The sequence below is a fragment of the Calidris pugnax genome, unplaced genomic scaffold, assembly GCF_001431845.1.
Source record: "Calidris pugnax isolate Ruff unplaced genomic scaffold, ASM143184v1 scaffold118, whole genome shotgun sequence".
NCBI classification, from domain to species: Eukaryota; Metazoa; Chordata; class Aves; order Charadriiformes; family Scolopacidae; genus Calidris; species Calidris pugnax.
The window spans coordinates 4,377,840-4,397,485 of record NW_015090855.1 but is presented as its reverse complement, the minus strand read 5'-3'; the positions used below and the strand labels follow the sequence as shown (position 1 = coordinate 4,397,485).

Below are 19,646 nucleotides of genomic sequence, written 5' to 3'. Positions count from 1 at the left end.
TTTTTTTTTTTGTTATTTTGTTAAATCCAGAAGCTTCCTGTTAATCTGCAAGATTAGTTTATAATCCTGCCTTTGTCATTACTCTTCTGTTTTCTAAACAAAGCTTTATAAAGGTTACTCATGCATTTGCAGTAAGAATTAAATGAAAGGACATATGGACAGTACTTTGACTACAGTCTGCTCAAGCGACAAACACGGTTTAAAAAAATAAATCTGATCACAAGTGGTCAGAAATGTTACGAAGAAACAGCAAGGGTTATAGAGATGCATGTTAGGTCAGGCAGAATAATAAGTCACACACAAGAAATGGGTGAGTAGCCCAAATTTTTCCATTGCTACTCAATGAGCTAGTGTTAGAAATACCAGCTCGGGATGATCTCAGCCACTTGCGAGTGAGAAGTCTAGAAAATCAAGATGGACAATCAGTTTTTCTACTGAGGCAGGAGCAACCGGCAGCTGTTGTGATTCCAAAGCAGCCCTACATATTCGTGGCGGGGGGGCTTTTCTGAAAAAAAGTGGGGTGTTTTCCGAATACAGCATGAAAGACTGCCACCCTCCTACAGGCTAGTGATTTAAAAAGTGATTTCTGCAACAATTTTTTTAAAACATACTCTGTTAAGCATATAAAAATAAGTGGAAATTTCCTCCAAGTACAAGTTTATGCCCAAAGACTCTAATTTCAGGAAACGTTGCCTTTTCAAAAAGCAAGAAAATCCAGGTTCCCATCTGGAAAACACAGGTGGAACTGTTCTAAACTGGAAAGTGTTTACAAGAAACAGGGAAATAATGACAGTGTCCACTTTCTGTTCACAGAAACAGTTTTTTGCGGTGACAACAGTCAGATTATATTACAGAGACCAAACCCTTCTAAACATAGTTTAAGTACAGCAAGTTATAGGCATAGAACCAACTCCACCTTCCCAGGTTTCATTAACTCCAATGGGTACAATCTGTTGTTGCATCATATATATGCATCAACCATTCTTTAATTGTCGGTACTGTTGGATGCAAAGCTTTAATTTTGATTTTTTTTTTCCAAAAACTCACTATTTTTATCTCAATGATTTGAAATGCTAGGATAAAAGCAGAAAGAAATTTCACTTTTGCAAATTCAGAAGGATTGTTCCTTCAGATTAAGGTCTTCTGGGGCAGGCGTTATATATGCATCAACCATTCTTTAATTGTCGGTACTGTTGGATGCAAAGCTTTAATTTTGATTTTTTTTTTCCAAAAACTCACTATTTTTATCTCAATGATTTGAAATGCTAGGATAAAAGCAGAAAGAAATTTCACTTTTGCAAATTCAGAAAAGATTGTTCCTTCAGATTAAGGTCTTCTGGGCAGGCATTTTTTTTTTTTTTTATCATATCCCAGGGTCTCCCTTGCTGTACCTTGTTCACATTGGGACTTTAAATATATATGAAGGTACTTGCTGTAGTTCCTTGATTTTTTGCAGCACCTTGAACAGAAGACGTTCCTAAATGAGACTGAACTTGAACACTATTCTGTAGGAACAGAAGACGTTCCTAAATGAGACTGAACCGTAATGGGCAAAAGCATTAGAAGAGCAGCTTGGAGATCTTAATGCAAGATTCAATCTGTAACATGATTTCCATCTAAAAAGCCCTTTCAGGGTCCAATTATAAAATCATGTTCAAAATTGTTTATATCTAAATGGCTTACGATGCTTGCATCAAGGAACTATTTACAGGGTGCACAGATATGATCAAAAAGTCTTCAAAGCCTGATACTCATAAATTTACATACCCTACATATCCCATGTGTATATACAAACATATACACACACAAAAATCAACTTTACAAAAAAAACCAACCAATACCAACCGAAAGATTTAAAATTCTAATAACAATAAAGGTATTATTATGAGCTGTAAAAGACATGTTAGCTTAGGCATAAATATAACCTTTAAAACTTAAACTCATAAAAAAATTAGCAAATTATTTTTTTAAATAATGAAGACCTTTTAAATTTCAAGTAATTTTAATATGGTAGAATAGTCTTTTATCTTTCTAAGAAAATAAAAGAACTTTTCTTTTGTAATAATGAAATCTCCTGAATTCTAAAGTTCATGGTTTCTTTTTAAGTTTCAGCTACAACACAATGCTTGTACCTTATTTCTTGCCGTAAACTACTTTTGACAGCTATTTTTTTTTGTACAGCATCTAAGATGTAGTTCCATCCATGACTACTCCAGCCTAAATATATACAAATAAACAACAGGCAAATATGTTTTCATAGCTAAATGGTTACATCAATGCTATAGTTTAATGTCTTATGCAAAACCTGAAAACTCTTTTCCAAATTATAAGCAGTAAGTTACCTCCTAAATATGCCCATTGCTAGAAAATGCATCAAGGCATGAATACTTTTCCAAAACAATTCCCACCAGATTATGGAAGATGTATGACCACAACCTGACTGTCCCTCTTTAAGCTGGATAATATTTAGAAAGAGGATTGAAGGCCTATTCATGTTGAATATTGATCCTATTCAACCAAGGACCGTATCACTGTTCATTTACCAGCCACAGAAGCTCACGTATTAAAGATTACTGTCTCTCGGAACAGTTAACAAAAAACATATTAATCCAGAGGTTTAGTCATTAGTAGATCAGTAGTGTAAAATCGGATTAAGACAATTTTTGACATCGATACCCTACTTGGACCTACCCTGGGGCAAAGAGTAAATGGTAACTTGGGAAGAGTGGAAAGTTTCCTACATACCAATTCACAGAATGCGAACTTTCACTCAGCAGCTGTAGCACCTACTATAAAAATACTGTCCAAGCAGAAGCTTGTGTTTACAGAGCTTCCCTTCAAGTCAATGATAATTTTGTATCTGCTATACCTGCTGCTGTGCCTACATTTACTTTGAGGTTTTCCATTTATTTCTGACCACTATGCTATTTTTATCTGAACATGTGCAAAAATACACCAGCCTTCCTACTTGTTTCTAGAATCACAAAGTTTGCCAATTCCAAGAAACCAAAACTGTTAATTTTTCAATTATTAAAAATCCCAAGAACCTTTATAAAACTAGTAACACAGTAAACATTCTGTTTTGGAAGGAGACATTTCATTTATTATCTTCTAAGCTTCTAGCTACTAGAAATGACCAGAGGCAATTCCTCGCTGTACATTTTTTGTGGCAAATTGGAAAGTTTCAGCAGGCAAACAGTTAAGGGAGGAGGGGGAGGAGGAGGAGGAGAAGGAGGAGGAGAGGGTTCCCGTCCTTTCCAGTTCTGATCATGCAGCACGCTCTGTTAAAGCCTCAGAGGTAAAGCAATACTATTTATAATCATCAGCAAACATATCTGAAAGTGATTTCAGCCCTTTAAAGGCTGTCTCGGAAAGAGTAGAAATAGAGATTTGGAGAAGCTCAAGTTTCCTCTCATTATTGTGAAGCAGAGGACATTTGTGAAGCTAAACAGCATTACTGCAGAATAAATATGCTAAGCATTGCGGGAAGTCAGATGAACTCTCAAATGAAAACAGTCATGTTAATGTTTAACCCCTTTCACTTACGCCAGATTTCTCCACAAGCGACAGAATGAAGAATGCTGCCTGAATCCTGCTGAAGGACGATGAGACTCCCTATTTATTTTTATTATGCTGCCGTCTCCTGGCTAATTTTGTACAAGGTAAGACTGAATAAATTAGATTGTAGGACTTCAGGTCTGTGTTTTTCCTTTATTGAAACACAACTGGTTTTAATCTTTGGAAAGTGACAAATATTTCACTTCAGAAAGACCATTTCACTTTAAAATCTGCAATAAGGGTAATAGGTTTTGGGGGTTTGGTTTGGTTTTTTTAAACTTTGTGATAGATTTACAGCAGGACGGAGGTCACAACTACTAGTGGTATTTGTATCATAAAAATCAACATTTACAAATACTTTTTATGCTCTGTTGCAAGCCTTATAGGGCTGTAAAAAAATTAAAAGTTTAAATAGCTTTCATAGTATTTGCTTTGAATTGTTAGGAGGTCAAATACACTACACAAGGAAAAAACCCAACCAGGAAACCAGAAAAAAATAGCAAAGATGAACAGGTAAACCTCCATAAATCTGTTTAAATCCTGATGCAATATTTTAAAGTAAGAATGCTCTCCAATGTCTAAGGCAATTTTAGTTGAGCTTGATGAAGAATTTTTTTCTTTTACTTGATGCATGTCAACACAGAAGCAGATTCGGCGTATTTACCTCAGGCTTAAGCGGAAAGGAAAAAGCAATTAAAAGCACTAATTTTTACATTAGGTTTTTAGAGGACTGAACAGTATTAACTTGCTTATAAAATGTCTACGGTAATGCCTGCATAAACACCTTTCAGACAAAAAACAGATAAAAACATTTAGAAATAAGGAGTTAATGCCTTTTAACCATTTTATTAGAAGATGAAGTATTCATTTGCTTCACTGAATTATGAAGTCACACGAACTAAATTTTATCTAAATGTTAGTATTAAGTAAACACAGAGAGTACAGACAGAATAGAATATTTCGAGATGCAATGATGCAGTCCAGAATCTTATGGTAGGAAGAAACAGTGACTTGTAAAATGATTTGTTACTAGGAAATGCACAGCAAAGCATACAGTTAATGGGGTCTTGATGAGCTCAGATGATATTTCACAGGCTTATTTTCAGGCATAAACATAATTCCACTTTATTCTCTAGAGTTTACCTTTTTAATTGGGATGGAGGAGCTTAGGCTTACAGCGATTGTCTGTTAAATAACATCCATAAAAGCAGCCACGAAGGTGCTTGAAAATCCCTACAAATAAGTTGCTTTTTGAACAATGTCAAACACCGCTCTTGGCACTTCTAAAAATTAAGACACTATCCACCAGATTTAGAAAACCTATCTGTAACACAGAAAAGGTTGAGTTTCAGAGAGACATTCTGTAACAAATATCTAGAATGGCACTCATAATGAAACTAAAGGCAAGATAGGCATAGGGTTATGCCTGGACAGAGGATCTTCTCACCAGCCTGACATCTTGCTCTTCAAGGGCAGGAAGGAATTCGGTAGCATAGTCCTTGACAGCAGACAATAGCACAGGGGCTAAAGGATTCTTCTAAGCAGCAAATTTCATACACGATGGGACTAACAGCTGCAATTGTAGCTCTAAATCGGTTAAAACGCTAGCAGAAAGCCAATGCTTTCATTCTATAATATACCCTAAGGCTAAAAGATGTCAAATTCTGTTCTTGTAGGCAAGGCTTCATCATTTAGTCATTCTCCAGAAACATGTTAACACTGGAGAAGAAATTGTTTCTTTTCACCTGATAATGGGGCGTTTGTGTACTTTTATGCTGGCACATAAAATACAGTTTCTAGATGCCACAAAATTCAATAGGAAAAATCCATACTAAACCCTTAACAACCTGAAGCACCCCTGGAAGCTATTATTTGAAGGGTAATAAAAATTTAAGTGTATGAAACAAACAGATTATAGCTTCGTTCCCTAGGGAACTATCCTTTGCAACCTGTCCACAAAGATGCATTTAATGAAAAAAACCTGACGAGTGTGCTCATCCTGTACATATGTTCTGTATTCCAAGTGGGTATAAAGTCCCAAGTATTTCTACAATTGTCTTCAGTGTATTTCTGATGTCCAGAGTGAACCTTCTGTGTCATCTACCATAGAGACCCCATCACGTTCACTAATTAGGAGAACCCTCAATGCTTCTCCTGTAACTATTCACTCAGAATGAAACAGGTTTTCTGCCTCCAGGTCTGCAAAAACGAGTGCTTCTCTAACAGACCCTCCCTCTCTCTAACTTCTGCTACCGATACATGTAGCCCTTATGCAAATCTTCTCTCTGCTCTGGGCGTCAGCTGGTAGCAGGCTACAGTCCTTGTGTGTTTTATTTTTACTCTGAAAAGCCTGGCTTTCACCTTTCAGCGTTCCTTTTCTCCTCCTTTCTGCACAATATTGAAAGGTTGGCGCGGATTTGATTTCCTGAAGTTTTGCGTTCAAAGACTCACATCAAAGCTTGTTTACCCAGTAGATGTATCCCTTAGGAGACGTGAAGAAAAAAATATAATACTCTTTTGGGACCTGATTTCCTAATGATTTTTTTCTTTGGCCTGTGCATTCGAGGCAGACCGAGGAGCACACTGACTAAACACCGCAGCAAAATGGATGAACCCTCCACCTAACCTACAACTCTGCTGTCTGGAATACTAAGTGGAAAAGAGGCATTCTTCCAGCATGAAACCCAGTGCATACCAGTAAGGACAATAAGATAAATACATTCTTTCCCAACAGCCTAATAAGATCTTAAAATTGTGATATTACAGTGTCTCCATTATCTTAGTTAAAATTCTGTATTTTTAATGCTTTTTAAATTCTATGTCTTGTTTCCACTTTAACTACATCGCGCCCTTTATTTTCAAGCTTCTAAGGCAGATGTATGCAGAGTTTCCATTAAGAAAGTATTTTTCACTTCTAATGAAAACATAGAGCCTTTTAACCACAATTATATTCCTATAAAGAAATTATCTTTATAAAAATATGCTTGTTCTCTGTTCCTATGTAATAACAAATACGTTGTGATGTTGACAGCTGCAAAGCATGAAATATTTACAGGTGAAATACAAATTTTGTTAAAAACAAATTCATTGAATAAAATAAGAGAAAATTAATTATCTTGAAAATAAAATTTAAAAATATTAATTTAACTATTAAGCTTAATGGCAGCTGATGGACTCTCTCCCCAACCCTGGAATTTTCTCTAGGAAGGTCTATACCAAATGCTTCATGTAATTGCTGTGGGATTCAGGACTGCTGCACTCTCCTTCTTCTGACTTTTCAACAAGGCATATGTAAGAAAAAAATCACAATGGAAAAACTCCTACGCCAATAGTAATGTAAATTACACAGTTATCTCTGACTGCTAATACTGGCAGTAGTGTACTTATCTCCGGATACGCACACATGCTAAAAATAAGGAGTGTTGTCTGCATGTCCTGTTTTCCAAAGCACTAGTACAAAGATGTCAGAGGAAAAAAAAAAAAAAAAAAAAAGTCTCAGAAACATTTGCTGACTTTATAAGGATAAAAAATGGTGTATTTTGTGGATTACGTTTTAGTTTCTTCCTTTTGTTTATTTAATAAATATTCTGCTGATTTAATTTACTGAATTCCGGCAGAACTTAAGGTTTCCCAGGCCTTAAGGAAACCTCAGCAGGAGCCGTCCCTCAGCACACGGTGCTCACGGCTCACACGCCTTCCCCAGACCTCGACCTTGACCATCCTACTCACCTACTGGCAAACACACTGCCTCAAAGTAGAAGAAAGTTGTATCTGATGGGCGAGGACCTCCCTTGCTCAAGTAATGAAGTGCAGAAAGCCATTTTGGGTTCTTTGGATAATTTTGTTTGTCTTAGAAAAGCCACTTCATGGCTCTGCAAGTACCATTTCCAGTAGCTGAGTACGCTGCAGCACCAGCACGTGCAGGGGCCCACACAAGTAACTGGAAATAGAGTAATCTCAATGTTTATAAATGCATCACTAACATGTCACCTATTAAAAAAAGTCAAAAAGGTTCTCTCCCTCTCTTTATCTCACTTTTCCTTTCAGATAACCTGAACGCTTAAATAAACTATGATGAGAAGACACTATCTGGAAATTGAAAGATGAACCCACTTGATGCAACAAAATCAGGATTTTTAGTGTGCATTGCTGTCTGTATGTTCATCTACACCTTTATCTACCTAAAGGATACCCTTTCTGAAGAGTCAAACCAACAAAAATTTAATGCAAACATAGCAGAGTGTGGCTTTTACCCAGATGAACTTTGTTCAGCTCTTTTTGTGGGTAAAACCGCTGCCTTTAAAATCGGGAAATTTTGTCAGAATTCCTACCAACCTAAACCACTCAGCTGCATTCAGACTCCCTGCAACTGCTCCATGGTTTTGAAGACACTGCATTTTATCACAAGGCCACTGTCAGATGAAGAAGGAAATTTCTCATTGGCATACATCATCACAATTCACAAGGAGTTGGAAATGTTTGTAAAGCTGCTAAGAGCTATTTACATGCCTCAGAATATTTACTGCATCCATGTTGATGAAAAGTCACCAAAATATTATAAAGCTGCTGTACAAAACATCGTTAATTGCTTTGAAAATATTTTTATTTCCTCAAAAAGAGAAAATGTTGTTTATGCAGGATTTTCAAGATTGCAAGCTGATATTAATTGCATGAGAGATCTAGTTCATTCCAAAATTCAATGGAATTATGTTATTAATCTCTGTGGTCAAGATTATCCCATTAAAACAAACAGAGAGATTATACAATACATCAAAAGTAAATGGAATGGTAAAAATATGACTCCTGGGGTAGTCCAACCACTTCATATGAAACACAGGACGCAGGTTAGTTACAGAGAGTATGTACGGTCTGGAATGTCTTACGTGTATCCAACAAAGAATATGAAAGCTAAGCCTCCACATAACTTGACCATCTATTTTGGTAGTGCCTATTACATACTCACTAAAAAATTTGTAGAGTTTACACTGACTGATGCACGTGCAAAAGATTTGCTTGAATGGTCAAGAGATACATACAGTCCGGATGAACACTACTGGGTCACGCTGAATCGTTTAAATGGTAAGATATATGTTATTTCTGTTATGAGTAACTCCTGGACCAACAGCATTGTAAGGTCTCTGGCACAGAGAGCTAGTGAGTTCCCATTCAGAGCTTAACACCACCACTTAACTGAGCTGCATTGCAGAGAGCTAGTGAGTTCCCATTCAGAGCTTAAAACCACCACTTAACTGAGCTACGGTGATTTCTTCAGCCTTGATGCTGCTCTTTCAAAAAGTCACATCTCCTGATAGCTAAGAAACAAAGCTTGGTTCCAGAAAAGTACTACTTTTAGTGCAGACCATTAGCTACAAGGCTAGAAAAAGACTGATTAAAAGATTTATGCTCATGCTCTCAAGGAAAAAAAAAAAAGCAGTAAAATATCTGTTCTTATGATGAAAATATCTGTAAACAAATACTTAACGTGGCTACATTTAAAAAGTCTTCAGCAGTGAAAATCTTCCCTGTAATAAGTAGAAAGAAGTCTTATCAGAACCATATGTTTTTAAAGATGCTCCAGGGGCTACACCCAATGCAGACTGGGAAGGAAACATACGAGCCATTAAATGGAAAGATCAAGAAGGAACCACACACAAAGGCTGCAAAGGTAACATGAATCTTGATAACGGAACTCAAATTTGATTCACTGACTACCATTCATTGCATTATTACGTATTATGCTTTAAACTAGCTATTAAATGTGCCTCAGTGGTCATATATATTTTATTTTGGAAGTATCAATTAAAACACCAAGCCACCCTACTAAATTACTCCACTGTATCCAATCTAAATAGGTTCTGATGTATCTCGCAGAGATGGTCACAGTATCCATATACTGACAACTGTTCTTTCAACCTCCAGTTACCAATGCATTAACTTGACTGATCAGTTTTCAGTGGAGTAGAGGGTTTACTTGACAAGCACATTTGTCAGATGCTTTCATCAGCACTGGGTTAAATCTCTTCAATTTGAACATTAATAAAAAAGAAGAATAGTGCTGACTGGGGAAAGCATACCAAAAACCCCAGAATATGTAAGCGTACTGACTTAGTAAAGAATTGATGAATTGATTCTTTTCAGTTTACTTGCTTTTTTCAGATATCTTCAATTTCTCTTTACAGGTCATTACATCAGAGATATTTGCATCTATGGACTAGGGGATTTGCAGTGGATTATTGAGTCACCTCATTTGTTTGCCAACAAGTTCGAGCCAGCGACATACCCACTCGTTATGGACTGCCTGGAGAGACGCTACCGGCTGAAAGTGCTGCACCAGGCAGAAGTCCCCATCGAAGATCACTGGCGTTTCCAGGAAGAGAGCCATTTCAACATGAAGCTGAATGTTTGAGCTTAACTAACATCTAAACAAGTGTTCCAAATACTGACAGAAACCATTAACATCCTTAGCCATAGACTTCAGTCTGTGCGTTACAGCATGAGGGTAAGCACAATACTGTACTACCAGTCTGCCAGTGAAATAAACAGTTTTTATTTATTACAGGAAGATAAAGAGCAACAACTGCTAATTTGTTAATTTTTGAAGAAAATTACATGTCTAAATCTCTAGCTTAGTGAAGACAAGGAAGTTCTTAAAGTGACTTATTTAACTGGAAAACTACATATTCTTCATGTCTGCAGCCAACAAAAGGACTAACTGGTATGAAAATAACAAAATGGAAGCAATGACTGAACAAAGATAAAATACAAAGAGCACAAGTAAATGTCATGTCTACTGTATGTCTTATTATTTTGAATAATGAAGTTCATGCTAAAATTTCAGAGCTTGTAGATACGAGAGTGACAACCAGTTTCAGACACAGTCCATTTCACTGTTGGTGGCTTTTATCCCCCCTGGCCAGCTGTATCTCTCATTTCATTGTGTAGCCTGGCAATCTCACCCTTGCACTACTCAGGCTTTGCTCCTAATGAAGAGGGTGTGTGAAGAGGGTGGGGGTCCTGCAATGCATGTTTACCTTCAAGTCCCTGTTTGTGGGTCTCTGCAGCATGTTAGGGCAAGGAGATGGGGAAATTTGAGGCCAGGGAACAAAGGAAAACTGAGTGAAAAGCCATCTTTCAATCCCAGTGTACCTGAGCGAGGGAAAACAAAACCTCCCTGAACCTTGCAACGGTCTGCAGCAATTGGAGAAAACCCCTGGTAGCAACCAGGACAAGCATCTCATTGCCCAATCCCTCTGCAGACCAAACACAGCACTCGCTGGTCTAAATCGAGGAAGTGGCTTTGAACACACAACACAGGCAAAACCAGGGAACAGTAATGAAAAAATAACAAGGATCCAGCCCTTTTCCAGGCAAGAGTTGCTCTTTCCTCATACAGATTTTTAAATTAATACCTTCACTTGTGCAATGAAAAAGATCAGGGGAATATGGGGAAACGGAGAGGATATATTTGGTGGCCTTTCATACAATATGACAACTCTTCCACGGCATTAAACCTCTACCCCCGTCTCCAAAGGCCTTTAGTTAGGTGCTACTGGCAGAAAAGACTAGGAGAAACCCGAACTGTGAGAAGTAATTTCAAATTGTTCATCCTCTGTTAACCCGAACTGTGAGAAGTAATTTCAAATTGCTCATCCTCTCTTGTAAGTATTTTGGCAAGAACGCAAATTAAAGTTTCATTCCAGTAAATCCAAATAAACTCCCAATTGTTTTGCACAAACTCTGATGGGAACTAATAAATATGTCCTGTTACTTACAAACTCACTTGATCAGAAACTACAAATTATAAATAAATGTCTAGGAACAATCTCAGTTTAGATGTGAGCTTCAATATGCGCTCAAAATATCACTCAGTTTTTACAGGAAAACTCACTTATGGATTAAGTGTTTTTTCCAAAAAAATTCTAATGAATCAACATATGACCTAACAATAGAATGTATTTCTTATTACAAACTTATTCCCAGGTTCCTGGAACTGTACTGCTCATTTTCCCACACGAGTTTCTTGGAAACGTAATTTCTTTCAAATGAACTTTAACCTAAAGAAGGACCATCTGGTCCCTATTTATTTACAGAAATTACAAACTCACCCAAAGGGCTGTACTCAGTTTCATGTCTAATCCAGAACTTGTGGATAAATATTGCTGGGGATGGCTTTTTTATGGAGAGAAATAAAGAAAAGGAAAAAAAAAATAATAAAAGCCATGCAGTATGTTCACAATGAGCTTGTCGAGAGTCACTCTGAAAACCATTACTGAAGCTAATGGGTCTCTGGCATGTATTAATCATAGCAATATTCATAATTAATTTCTCTCCTAGCCACACCCAGTCCACTGCAGGGCACTGCCAGCATTTATCCACTCTCTGTTGTCCTTTACAACGTGAATGGAACATTCCTCATTACCATCACTGCAGCAAATCCATTATCTACCTTTCGCCTTTTGTCACCATTACACAGAACAATTATGTCTCACTTCTGAATTGAATTAAAAGGATAAATTCAATAGCAGGGTTCTATAGAACATGGGTTTGTTTGAACCAGTCAAACTGGGGGAAAAAAATCTGCACAAAACCCTCTTTGAAAATATAATTCAGGTATGACTTTACCCATGTTAATCCAGGAAAAGCACTGGAGCATGATCCTCCTTCCTTGAAGGATTTTGAATTTTAAACGAACATACGTAAACATACGTAAAACTCCCAGAAAAATCATAGTTAAACCACCCCATTCTCAATCATTAAGAAGCAGTATTCTACTTATTATTCCGAGTGACCATAACTACATTCTGTTCTTGAAAGACTTTTTACTTCTAACAACAGTAAAAAATTAAGTAATAAAACTGTGAAAACTGAGAACATTTAAACATACATCACAAGTGTTAGGTTCTATATGCGTTATCATGTTATGAGTAGATTGATCACAACTTTCAGATCTTAGCAACCAATATTTACTAACTTTTGGTGACTGTTGATCTAAGAGCATTAGATGTCAATGTGACCTCGTTCAAGGAAACACTGTGCTCTATAGCACACTGCCCACACATAAAGGCTCTATCCGAAAGACATACACATAATTTCTGTTTCAAAAAGCCCAAGGCACATACTCAATAGCTCTGTATCTAAGTTAAACATTTGATTAAGTGTTTTATATGGCACAGACTTTAAAACAGACATGAAATAATACCCTAACTATTAGAGTCTGTTGAGTCTGAAAACAATCACATAATATATTTTAAAGGGATACAGGAAATTACATTTTAAAATGTAATCTTGTCCTTATCTTCCAAAGTGACTACCTGAACTCCCAGAAGGAGTTCCACCAGAGTCAATAACCACTATACTGTCTCCAAATTATCTCTAGCAGACTATTACACCAATAATTTCTTAGACAGGAGAGTCAACATTAAAAACTGGTAATGGGGCCATTCTTAATCCTCCAAAAGCGGTAATATTGTCATCTCTTCACGTAAAGTTTCTATTGAGGCAAAATACAGTTTTTTGAAAGAGAACACTGACAGGAAGTCACCCTGTACCTAGAGTCCATAAAGCCTTTCAAATCTAGTACTACAGCAAGCACCATTGAGATAAACCAAGCAATGCTGGGGGTTCTCCATTTCCTTGAATGAGAAAACACCTACATACGCATTCAATTTTTCCCTAACAATTATATTGTGATCTGCATATCACTGGGCAAACAGATTGCTCTATTTCTGGTATGAGTTGCTACAGAAAAAAACCAAACCAAAACAAAACAAGAAAACTGAGCAGGGAGACAACTGTCTGTGGGACCTTCCACAAAGTGGTAATCCACGAGCCAAGCCAGGAGGCCTGGAAAGGAAACAATCCTCTGCTCTGAGCACAGGAAAGAAATCTTCTACGGTTTCATGAAGCACAACATTTTGTTATGTGCATCTTGTAGCATGTAAATACATGTTCGTTAACCAGTTCAGAAGATTTAGTTTATATGAGCTGGAAAGTGAGGACTGCAGAACTGTTGTTTGGGCTGCTGGATATCTGTATTCTCTGGCGAATGCTTTCAATGCATCATTACAGCATCTGTTTGACAAAGTCCTGTGGGAAACCGTTGCTGTTTACAATTTAGCAGACTATCAAGACTGCTCTGTAGGCTCAGAGGCGAAATTAATACACAAGAACAGCTTGTTTTGAAAGAGCTTTCTTGAATTTCAGGGTGGTGGGGAAGCGAACTGCCACACAACTCCCACATCAACACTTTTCCAGTTTACATCCACGCATCCCCTGAGATACAGTGAACGCACAGATTCTGCTAGCTGGAAAGAGACTGAATACACAGTGTAAACAAGCAAATACAGGATTATTCTTTTTGAGCTACTCTTACCATGACACTCCCTGAAGTCACATAACAATGTCTCAAGGGGGTGGCCGGCACACACAGTGCCAACATCTGGGCACATACTGACAGGCAAAAGATGGCAAGGCCATGAAAAAGAAACATGTTGTGACCCACATGAATCCCATAGGTTACATTTTGGTTTAAAAAACATGTAATTCTTAAAATACAGCAGTTAGCCCCAGTAGAAACATATGTATGCAATTCACAATATTCAAACATTCAAACAGTCTTTTGCATTTTGTCAGAGTATGTATCAGAAGAGGATTCTATTTATTAAAAAAAAAAATTCTAATCCTAGCATATGTACAATACACATCTAGTTCATTTTACTATATACTCCATTGCTGCATAAAGATAGAAAGTGCTGGGGGAATGCTGCCAATTAATGCTTTGGATATAAACAAACTATTAGCTACCAGAACGCATGGCAACTGGTTCCCCATGATGCTATTTAGAAGATTTCTGGTCCCCTCCTTGATTCTGAATACAGACTGATAACGTTCACAGTATATATCCAAAAATCTACCAAACCACTCTTAGACCTTAATCAAAGGAAATGTGGACTAAAACACATTCTACCAGCTGGTTACCATTGCCTTGGTGCACCAAAAGCCGATAATGAAAAGATGACAGACTAGTTTATTAAATCCCCTTCATTATTTCTAAAAGCATGCTTCTGAACTGTGAACACTTCACATGTATGTGAAACCTGCTGCATACAAATATAAAGGTATGATAAATACTGATTATTAAAAAAAAATCCAGAAAACATGTGGGATTCATTTAGTTTTTATACGATTATCACACTGTCCAAATCATGGACAAAACATCTCATTCCTGGCTTTAATAATCAAGTTACATCCATCTATCAACAAAAATTTAGACGCAAACGAAAAACCTCATTAAAAATAAATTAGTATCTGCCATCAGGAAAGCAAAGCCATTAGGACTAAATTGTTATCCTATTGCACAAAATTAGCACTGAATGCAGCAATATGAGGCTAAATCTAACTAAAAACATTTCACATCACCTGCAACAACTTGTGAAGAAAGCCTTTCCTTCAAAGGTTTTGCTCAATGCAAATATACTGCACGTTTTATCAAATATCAGGGTGTCTGCTGAAAAATAACTCTGCCTGAACGTGGCAACTATCATCACAACTCTCACTGATAATAAAAGTAGTGATAGGAAAAAATAGAGTTATTTGCAACTTCTATCATTGTCCCTAGCTATACAGAAACAAATATAATGATGTCAAATCAGCACTGTAAAATGAAATGCAGCCAGTATTTTCTAGAATAATTCACATAATTGCTGAAGATTCTATGAAGAGTTGCCCCCCAAAACAGACAACAGCAAATTTCCTTTAAAAGTACAGAGATCAAACATGACCTGAAAATGTACTCAGTTTAAATACACAGAGCAGACACTGATAAAACACAAACCACATGCATTTGGGGAAAAAAGCCAACCAAACCAAACACACAAGAGCCTAAGACAAAAACAATCACCCTTTAAACCACATGCATTTGGGGAAAAAAGCCAACCAAACCAAACACACAAGAGCCCAAGACAAAAACAATCACCCTTTTTAGACTGAAATTATAACCAAATATTTGACAAAATGAAATTTACAAAGTACTTACTGCAAAATCAAACTGTCTATGAGAACAAAAATATTCATTTTCACAACTACAGGTGTTTATTTAAAAAGGCCATACCAAATTACTTCAGGCCATCATAAAACAGAACTTTTACAAGTACCACTTCAATTTGCATATTCAGATTAAAAAACACTTTATGATAGTGGATGTGAATGAAATTGTATGTAAATATGTATACACACACAAACATATGTACCTATATCTATGTATCTATCAGTGGAGGTCCCCCCATATGTGACCCCACTGCTACTAAAGCTGAAGAAAAACTCACCTTGTGACAAACTTCTGATTTAATTTCTTTGAGAGCACGTTCAGAGAACACACAGCCACAGTTTCTCAAGAAGCAAAACCTTCAAAGAAAAGACATGCAATTGCTTTTAAGAAGCCCTGTGTCTAAAAGATATATGTGCAGTTTTGATTTAACACCTGTGGAGGTCCCCCCATATGTGACCCCACTGCTACTAAAGCTGAAGAAAAACTCACCTTGTGACAAACTTCTGATTTAATTTCTTTGAGAGCACGTTCAGAGAACACACAGCCACAGTTTCTCAAGAAGCAAAACCTTCAAAGAAAAGACATGCAATTGCTTTTAAGAAGCCCTGTGTCTAAAAGATATATGTGCAGTTTTGATTTAACACAGAAACAACACTGCAATGGGCTGGCAGGACACAGTTAACTTTCTGTTTACAAATTCTTGCAGTTAATCAAAGCATTGGCATCTTTGAGAGGGCATTTATTAACTTATACAATCTAAGAATCAAACGAAAAATATTTGATATGTTAAACCACAACACATGTTTTGTTATTTAATCCTCCCTATAATTCAGCATAGGTTTATGACAATCTCTTAAGCAAATGCTAGCAAACCAGAAGTACAGAAACAACACTGCAATGGGCTGGCAGGACACAGTTAACTTTCTGTTTACAAATTCTTGCAGTTAATCAAAGCATTGGCATCTTTGAGAGGGCATTTATTAACTTATACAATCTAAGAATCAAACGAAAAATATTTGATATGTTAAACCACAACACATGTTTTGTTATTTAATCCTCCGTATAATTCAGCATAGGCTTATTACAATCTCTTAAGCAAATGTCAGCAAACCAGAAGCTCTTGAGATGTTTTTGCACATTTGCCATAGGTCTACGCAGGCTTCTCTGGAATCATCACCATATTCTGTTTTACTTCAAAGTTATACTATTTCAGTGGTTCCACATTCCACCAAGGTTATTGGTTTCACTTACTCTGACTCAAGCTCTCCAGCAAAGCTGTCACAAGTGACCCTTGCCAGGGCTCTTCTCCCATGTCTCTCCTTTCCACATGGAAGATTCTTGCAAGACTGTGCAAAGTGATCACGCACACAGTTTACGTGATCACCCTTTCCTAAGAGCTACCGTTAATCCTTTCTTCTCTACCACCCTCAACTGAACTAAAAAATACTACAGTAGCTCTGGTAAAAATGGGTTTATTTTTCAGGTTCTCTTTAATTCCACCTGAATATCTCCTGGCTAATCACCCTCTGGAGGAAGAAATACTTCGCAACTATCAAGCTGTGAACGCGGCCTCTCCTCACTCCTGAGGGTTAACGTGCACAGAAAAAGAAATTGCTCATTCGCCCAAACCAGGATGCAAAGAAATGTCCTTCCTCAGCCCAGTATAAAAATTGATACTATTGCAAGATTAGAATAGACATACAATCCATCTCCATTCTGATCCTAACACAGGGAAAGGTAGAATTACTTGATGTGGCACAAAAGGAGACCTCATCCAATTTCCCTCTGTTTGCCTACACCAGTCTCCCATGGTTTAGCCCTCAAACATCTTTTAGTCAATTTTTCTCTGCTAACATTGCCCTCTAATCCTTTGTTACACATAGAAATTCACTTAGGAGTGGGTTAGCTTTTTATCTTTCCTCTTGAATGTGAAATGAAAGGACAATCTCCTCAACTCCTTCGTTCTGAACAGAGGACAAATATTTTCCACAAAGGCTTGAGTCAGTATGTGAGTTGCAAAATTACAGACACAAATTTTTTTTACCTGCTCTCTATTCAGTTTAGCATAGCATTCACTTCTAAAAACAAAACCCAGAAACTTACTGACCTATGTCTTCCATTCATTTCCAATCCCACCACGGGGCATATAAAGCGTGCAGACTGGATGTCGTCATATTTGTCACCTTTTATGCTCTCTTTGTCACCACTCCAAGCTGGATTATCTGCAAGGTTGAGTTCTGTTACATTCTGAAAAATAAAAGAGCAACCTTTAAGCAGTTTACTAATGATTTTTGAGCCATGATAACATTCCCTAAGATTTTTTTTTCCCGTGGTTTACTATTTTTAACACTTTTAGTTTATAGTGAGAACACAAGCAAACTGAGGTTTTGTAGCATGTTTTAATTTTCCTGCCATTCTTTAATACTAGACACAACCTGTTTACCTTAATGCTCTTGATATGGGATGCAGCTTCCATAGGAGTTTTATCTGCTGACTTGTCCAACAAATATTCAATGATAGCATCTTTATTATACAACCTGTAATATAAAATTTTTAGTAGTCATATTTGATTCTCATAACTTTATAAATAAATTAGTACCTTTTAACATAGCAGCCTATATGGAAACATTCATACCTGCCTAGCTCACAGGCTACAATTGGTCGACGTAATTTCTCTTGACTCAAAGCACAGTAGTACCATCTTGCCACCAACTCAGCATTTTTGTCAACCTGAAGGAAAAAAATACTCATGATTTTAAAATAGATTTTATATTTGCAAATTATTTAACCATAAAATCAAGCAAATACTTGAAGCATTAAGCAGTATCTTACCAAACCTAGCAGCTGAATTCAAAACTATTCCATAAAATAACTTGAGCAAAATTCATGACCAGATTTGAGGGTTTATCTTTATCTGTTAAACATATTTATGTATCTTGGGACTTATCTTCCTAACTCAGTTTTCTTATTTTTTCGCCACTTCCACTTGTCCCTTCCCTCTTTATTCTTTTTCTGTTTTTCACATGTTCTCCACTACCCTCTTCTCTCTAGTTTTGCATCTCACGCCTACTTTGGCCAACTACCAGTTCCACCACCTGTAAGAAATAAGATAACGAGAAAAGCAAATCGGGGATGTGTCTGAAGCTCCAGTCTAAAACCATGAATTTTATGACCATAAAAGAAAGCTTGAGGTTCACAGCTACTCTGACAGTCAGGTGTGGGGGAGAAATGGATTTTATTTACTTATTTTACATTAGCAAGTATAATTTGCCTAAGCTTTCTGCCATTTGCTATGAGATTTTTCCTGATCGTTATCTACCACCCGCATAGGTCATGCCACTGTATATCCATTACCCTAAAACACACAATTGTAGAATGGTTTGGGTTGGAAGGGATTCTAAAGATTCTAAAGTTCCAGCCCTTCTGTCACGGGCAGGGACACCCTCCACTAGACCAGGTTGCTCAATGCTCCACCAGACCTGGCCTTGAACACTTAAAGACGCTCTGCAGATAGACTGAAGAAATGACAACATCCAACACCAACAACGGCCTGGCCACGCTATTAAACAATCCACCAAAAGTGCTACCAGCAGACACTGTACCCCTAGGGGAAGGAGGCCCCTAAACCCCACACACGTCCAGCAAAGTGACAGATCCAAACTACAACTGCTACTAACGCCACAGCTGCAGTCACCCAACGGCAGTACACACACAGACCGGCCCACGGCCGCGCAGAAAGGCGCTCTCCTCCGCGCTGCCAGCCCCAGGAGCGCCAGACCGGCCTCGCAGGCACCCCGGGCCGGGCACAACCGACTAGGCCTCCGCGGGCCCCAGTCAGGGCTCAGGCTCCCACAGCGGATCTGACAGCCCCGGCCGCGCTCCCCGCCGCCCTCCCGCAGCCCCCTCCCACCTTCTCGACTTTGCGGGGCCCCTTGACCAGCTCGTGTCGCTTGGGGATAGTGCCGCCATCGCATCCCATCTCGAGCCCCGCAGCGCTGCGCTTCCGGCTCCGCGTCCCCCCCCCCCCCGGGACAACTTCCCG

General features: G+C 37.8%; 2 protein-coding genes across 5 annotated transcripts in view; one reads left to right on the top strand and one right to left on the bottom strand.

Moving 5' to 3' along the window:
• RTFDC1 (replication termination factor 2 domain containing 1) overlaps nucleotides 1–19,624 on the bottom strand; it is a 28,718-nt gene extending 9,094 nt beyond the window's left edge. The window contains exons 1-5 of the mRNA XM_014943742.1: nucleotides 19,515–19,624; nucleotides 18,240–18,334; nucleotides 18,048–18,141; nucleotides 17,712–17,851; nucleotides 16,094–16,172 (exon numbers count right to left, since the gene is read on the bottom strand). Coding sequence (XP_014799228.1) covers nucleotides 16,094–16,172; nucleotides 17,712–17,851; nucleotides 18,048–18,141; nucleotides 18,240–18,334; nucleotides 19,515–19,583 — 477 coding nt within the window. The 5' untranslated portion in view covers nucleotides 19,584–19,624. The remainder of the gene's footprint in view (nucleotides 1–16,093; nucleotides 16,173–17,711; nucleotides 17,852–18,047; nucleotides 18,142–18,239; nucleotides 18,335–19,514) is intronic.
• On the top strand, nucleotides 3,235–10,342 carry GCNT7 (glucosaminyl (N-acetyl) transferase family member 7). Of its 4 annotated transcripts, none has more exons than XM_014943738.1 (6): nucleotides 3,235–3,298; nucleotides 3,552–3,662; nucleotides 6,129–6,255; nucleotides 7,606–8,637; nucleotides 9,128–9,223; nucleotides 9,738–10,342. In XM_014943738.1, exons 4-6 carry the CDS (start codon nucleotides 7,662–7,664, stop codon nucleotides 9,962–9,964), a joined length of 1,299 nt encoding a protein of 432 aa, XP_014799224.1. In that variant the 5' UTR covers nucleotides 3,235–3,298; nucleotides 3,552–3,662; nucleotides 6,129–6,255; nucleotides 7,606–7,661; the 3' UTR covers nucleotides 9,965–10,342. The 4 variants fall into 4 exon arrangements, with proteins under 4 accessions (XP_014799224.1, XP_014799227.1, XP_014799225.1 ...); XM_014943741.1 differs by having other exon boundaries at nucleotides 6,125–6,255; nucleotides 9,738–9,964; XM_014943739.1 differs by having other exon boundaries at nucleotides 3,280–3,298; nucleotides 3,565–3,662; nucleotides 9,738–9,964.
• Nucleotides 19,625–19,646: the final 22 nt, after the last annotated feature.

Coding starts and splice junctions, on each gene's coding strand:
- GCNT7 (XM_014943738.1), top strand. CDS start 7,662: ATGAACCCACTTGATGCAACAAAATCAGGATTTTTAGTGTGCATTGCT. Junction 8,638..9,127: donor CACGCTGAATCGTTTAAATG/GTAAGATATATG, acceptor ATGTTTTTAAAG/ATGCTCCAGGGGCTACACCC. Junction 9,224..9,737: donor CACACACAAAGGCTGCAAAG/GTAACATGAATC, acceptor TTCTCTTTACAG/GTCATTACATCAGAGATATT.